At 40.7% G+C, this 4,653-nt stretch overlaps 1 protein-coding gene across 1 annotated transcript; it reads left to right on the top strand.

Moving 5' to 3' along the window:
• Nucleotides 1-465: 465 nt before the first annotated feature.
• Nucleotides 466-3,861, top strand: LOC107301243 (EF-hand calcium-binding domain-containing protein 6-like; the record flags this gene model as incomplete). The annotated part of the gene is made up of 3 exons (XM_015830494.1): nt 466-650; nt 1,230-1,379; nt 3,736-3,861. Coding segments are annotated over 3 exons (458 nt in total), but the record flags the coding sequence as incomplete, so codon positions are not given.
• Between the last annotated feature and the right edge of the window lie 792 nt (nt 3,862-4,653).

Here is a 4,653-nt window from a genome sequence, read left to right as displayed (position 1 = left end):
TATCTAATGTAGATAGCCCAAATTAAGGATGCATTTGGGTGTTATGGTTGATTAATATTCTAATCCTCAAGATCGGTGTTTCTCAACCTTGGCAACTTTAAGATGTATGGACCTCAACTCACAGGAATCCTGGGAGTTGAACTCCACACACCTTAAAGCTGCCAAAGTAGGCAAACACTGCTCAAGAGGATTGTCCGATGCAGCTGAGTGAGTATATACAGTGCTTTTTTTCTAAAAAACAAAGGTGCCAGAACTCACACATGTCATACAACCCGCCTTGCCTACCCTACAAGGTTCCATCCAAAAAAGGTGCCGGAACTCCGTTCTGGGCATTCTATGAGAAAAAAAGCCCTGAGTATTGTATATGATTCCTATTATTTCAGCAGAAGAGACCCAAACTGTCACTTCTAGATGCAGGTTCGAATCAGATCAGTTGGTTTCATCTTGCAACCTTGGTTCCTACAGGTATAATAGAGAAATTTCATTTGAATTTAACCAAAGAAGAAATTCAGCAGCTCATAACAAAATATGATTTTAAGAGTGTAGGCAAGTTTGCATACTGTGACTTCCTTCAAAGCTGTGTGCTGCTGTTTAAACAACAAGAAGTATCTCCTCTGCAGAGACTTCTGATCCAAAACTCACGGGTCCAGGTAAGCACTCCTTGGTGAAAGGGGGAGCTTCTATGCTAAAAGGGGTGTGTGTGGGATGGTTGTCTTCCCTAGTTACACATCTTTCATCTCCCCAAGTAGTACAGCTGTTCCAACACTCACATAAGCCAGACCCAGTCCTGATTGCAATGTAGGAAATATATCCACAGAAGATGAATTATAACTGAAGAACTGAAATGGACCCACGTGGGCACATAACCCATATATCCACACAAATGTCACGTGTGTGAATATGCAATTACTTGTGGTTTAGAAAAACACCTGCCTTTCAATAAAACGTGTTAGTTGGAAAAGATGTGACCGGACACCTTCTGACCTTTTGTCAGCATTCACTAATCCAGCTCTCCTCCTACAAGGACCTTGTTTGAATATATCCGAAGTACATCTTTGTCTATCCCACTGTTTCCCCAGCCTTAGCAACTTGAAGGTGGGTGGACGGGGGTTGAGCATGCTGGCTGGGGAATTCTGGAAGTTGGAGCCCACCCATCTTCAAACTGCTATGTTTGAAGAACACTGATCTATCCAGTGAAAGGGGATCTGACTTTTCCACCTCTCTGCTAGAACATCCCTGGACCACAGTCCCCCACCTTTCTCAATGCAATGATGAGGATACAACCCCAGATCCTGCACTGCTGGCGGCCAATGAGGCGGACATTTAAGTTCTATGATGAAAATGGGACTGGCCTTCTCAGCATTCAAGATTTCCGACAGGTAGTTTGTTTATTGCTAAAACGTCCGTTGAGCAGAGTTGATGGCTTCATAGGCACGTCCATGTAGTTACCATGGGAATCATATGGAATGGTGCTCCTCTTCTTCGGCGGCTGTTTTGCCCAGACTAGCCTACAGCCCTGGCATTCACTGCTGTCTTCCACGCGGGTACTATTCAGGCCCAGACCTGCTTCGCTTCCAAGCATAAATAAAGAGAGCCAGGTGGTATCACCTGCTGAAACTAAATGCCAATTTTAACATTTTCACTTGTGTTTATGTTTTTGCCACCAAGTGAATCAGGCCTTGAAGGAAATTGCCCTTACAATACGAAACTCCCTGTACACATTAGTTGCAAAATTTGAGCAGTGGGTTGTAAAAGCACCTTTCCAATGAAAGCTTTTCCTCCCAAGGAGAGGGGGTTTTTTTTTGGTGGCATTTGAAGTTATATTTTATGTAAACTTGTATGGAGGCACTAATATCTCACAGTTGTCTTGATATTTAAGTGCTGACTCTTGATTGGTTTCTTGGTTTAATTGGTGGGTTTAATTAGAGGTTTAAAAACTACTATTTACTTTGTTATAGCTCTGTTACACCAACCACATGAGGGATATCGGGGCCAATTAAATGGCGTAAATATACAAAGACAAAGGCTCCCTCGAGTCAAGTTCTGCTCCCAAGTCGTGTCCTCGTACATTTTCTTGACAAGAATGTGAAAATAGTTTTCCGTTGTCTTTTCTGATATGAAAAGGTTGAGATAAACAAAATAAAAGTATAAGAACCGGCTCTTGTAACTTTCACAGCTAGAAGTAACTCATCCAAATCCCATTTTTTTAAAAAAAAACTGCCTTCATTCAGTAACTGTTGGTCATCCTATACCAGGGGTAGGCAACCTCGGCTCTTTTATGACTCGTTGACTTCAACTCCCAGAATTCCTGAGCCAGCATGGCTCAGCTTGGAAACCTCTCCCTTTCCCCTCAGCATGGCTGGCTCAGGAATTCTGGGAGTTGAAGTCCACGAGTCATAAAAGAGCCAAGGTTGCCTACCCCTGTCCTATACAGCTCTTGTTTTCTTTGTTTTTGACTTGGTTTGTATCTTCTGCTAAGGGTAGAGGGGTGTGTTAATAACACAAACATCTCTATTTGTGACTAAATAATTATTTCAGTTTTACATTTGTGGGATTTAAGGAAAATAGAGAGAAGCTACCGCTTAATATCTTTACCCCATGTTTGTATCTTTAATCATTGTGAAGGCTGGTCTCCCAGAGCAATTGGAAGATGGAGGGGGGGGGAACCTTCCTAGAAGTTGCCTCAGTTTCTCCCTGCCTCATTAGCAGTTTCAGTCATCTTAATAGACATTCCCCAGCACAATGTTTTTAAAAATAGTCCAGGATTAAACTGGACCATATTATTGAAATACTACAGGTAGTCCTCAATTTGTGACTGTTCACTTAGCGACTGTTTGAAGTTATGATGGATCCTAAAAAAGCTACTTACCACTTGCATTTAAAGTTTTGATGCCTCCCCCACCCCATGGTCCCATGACAGCATTTTAGGTTTTCAGCAACCAGCTGCTGTTAGCGGTGTCCCACGGTATGTGACTGTGATTTACAACATTTTTGCCAGAAACCAGCATTTACTTCCAATTTCCAGCAAAAAAAAAAAGCAAGCCCCCCTAGTGAACAATGGGCTTGCTAAACAGCCATGGCATTCGCTTTAGGACCCCGTGTTTTATTAACAACTGGCTGCAAAAAAAATATCATAAAATCATGCACGGCCACATGATGACTTGCTTAACAATCGTCACAACTTATGACAGTAATAGCAGGCTCAATTACAGTTGTATGTCGAGGACTGAGTTTATTTTAAACCAAAAAATATATGCCTATCTTAATGTAGCAGTATAGATTCCTCCTTGGGAAAATGGAGGTGGATTTGGGATTCAAAAATGGAAATTATGGCTTGCAGTGCTTGGGACACCTGCCTGAGATGTGTATGGCTGACAAATTCTGGCCATTGCTGTCTTAGCCATGTTTTTGTTTAAGAAATCTATCATTTGCAAGGAAAGTCCATTTTAATCTATCATTGAGACGTGGGTTGTCAGAGCTGATCGAATTGTGATACCCCGTGTTGGCCTAATTCCCAAATTAGCTGGTATTCTTGATGATCTCAGATCAGAACGGCAACCAATACAGCCAAGTTGTCCCCTGGGAGGAGATAATGTCAAATATTCTGGGGTTTGAATTGAATGAGGTGGTTGTGCTTAAACAAATGGTGTTCCACTTTGGTTCTCTGCTACAAAATTTTCTGGATGGTAAATAATTAAAGATTAGATCTATGTCCTATTTCTATCCCTTCTGCAGGTGCTACGAAAATATGGAATCAATCTCTCTGAAGAGGAGTTTTTTCACATCTTGGAATATTATGACAAAAACCTAACTTCCAAAATCTCCTACAATGAATTCCTCAGAGCATTCCTGCAATAAGAAAAAAAAGGGGGCAAAAGGGAAATCACCCTTCAGCTTGAAGAATCATTAGCAAGATTTATTAATTTTGAAGTTAATAAAAACCATATAAATTCAGCCTCTTAGTAAACACTTCATCAGCAATCTTCTAAAGCTGATAATATAGAAACTAGTAATGTCTGGTGAAGTCAGTCTTCTCTAGGTTGGGGCTATTAATTTTCTCAAAATCCACTTAGCTGTGAAAACAGAAAACAATTACAGTGACAGTTCCAAGACCCATACACACAATTAAAGGATTATTAAGAACAGGAACTCGCAATTTAGATTTTAAAAGCCACCCTACTCCATTTTATTTGCTTCAGTTTTCTAAATGGATTATATTTAATACATTATCCTCCATTATACAGAAATTGGATACCTCAGAATGCAGCAGAAGTGGTAGCTATGCATAAGCCTGTGGAAATCGTCTATGCATAAATTTTGATCCCAGTTTTGATATGTCAAGTTTGTTAAAAATGGGCCCAGCATAATTAAAAAGTCCTTTTGTATCCAAATGACATTTCCAGAGCTAGAATAGCACGTTCACTTGGGGGATGCAAGTCTGTGTCTCTGCCTCACATCAGCTTGAAATAATTTGTATGAAATTATTTTCCTCCACCCTTTTTTCCCACACTCCCCCACCTTTCTCCACTAGAGATGTCCACAGGGGCATCAAATAGTGAAAAACGTTAAGTGTGGGGCCACCAAAATTCTGTGTTTTTAATACACAGATGTACATCAAAGCCAATTGGAGGTTTAATCCCATTATCAGGGCTG

The sequence above is a fragment of the Protobothrops mucrosquamatus genome, unplaced genomic scaffold (assembly GCF_001527695.2).
Source record: "Protobothrops mucrosquamatus isolate PMUCROS unplaced genomic scaffold, P.Mucros_1.0 scaffold10938, whole genome shotgun sequence".
Classification (NCBI taxonomy): domain Eukaryota; kingdom Metazoa; phylum Chordata; class Lepidosauria; order Squamata; family Viperidae; genus Protobothrops; species Protobothrops mucrosquamatus.
This window is presented reverse-complemented; position numbering and strand designations above follow the sequence as displayed.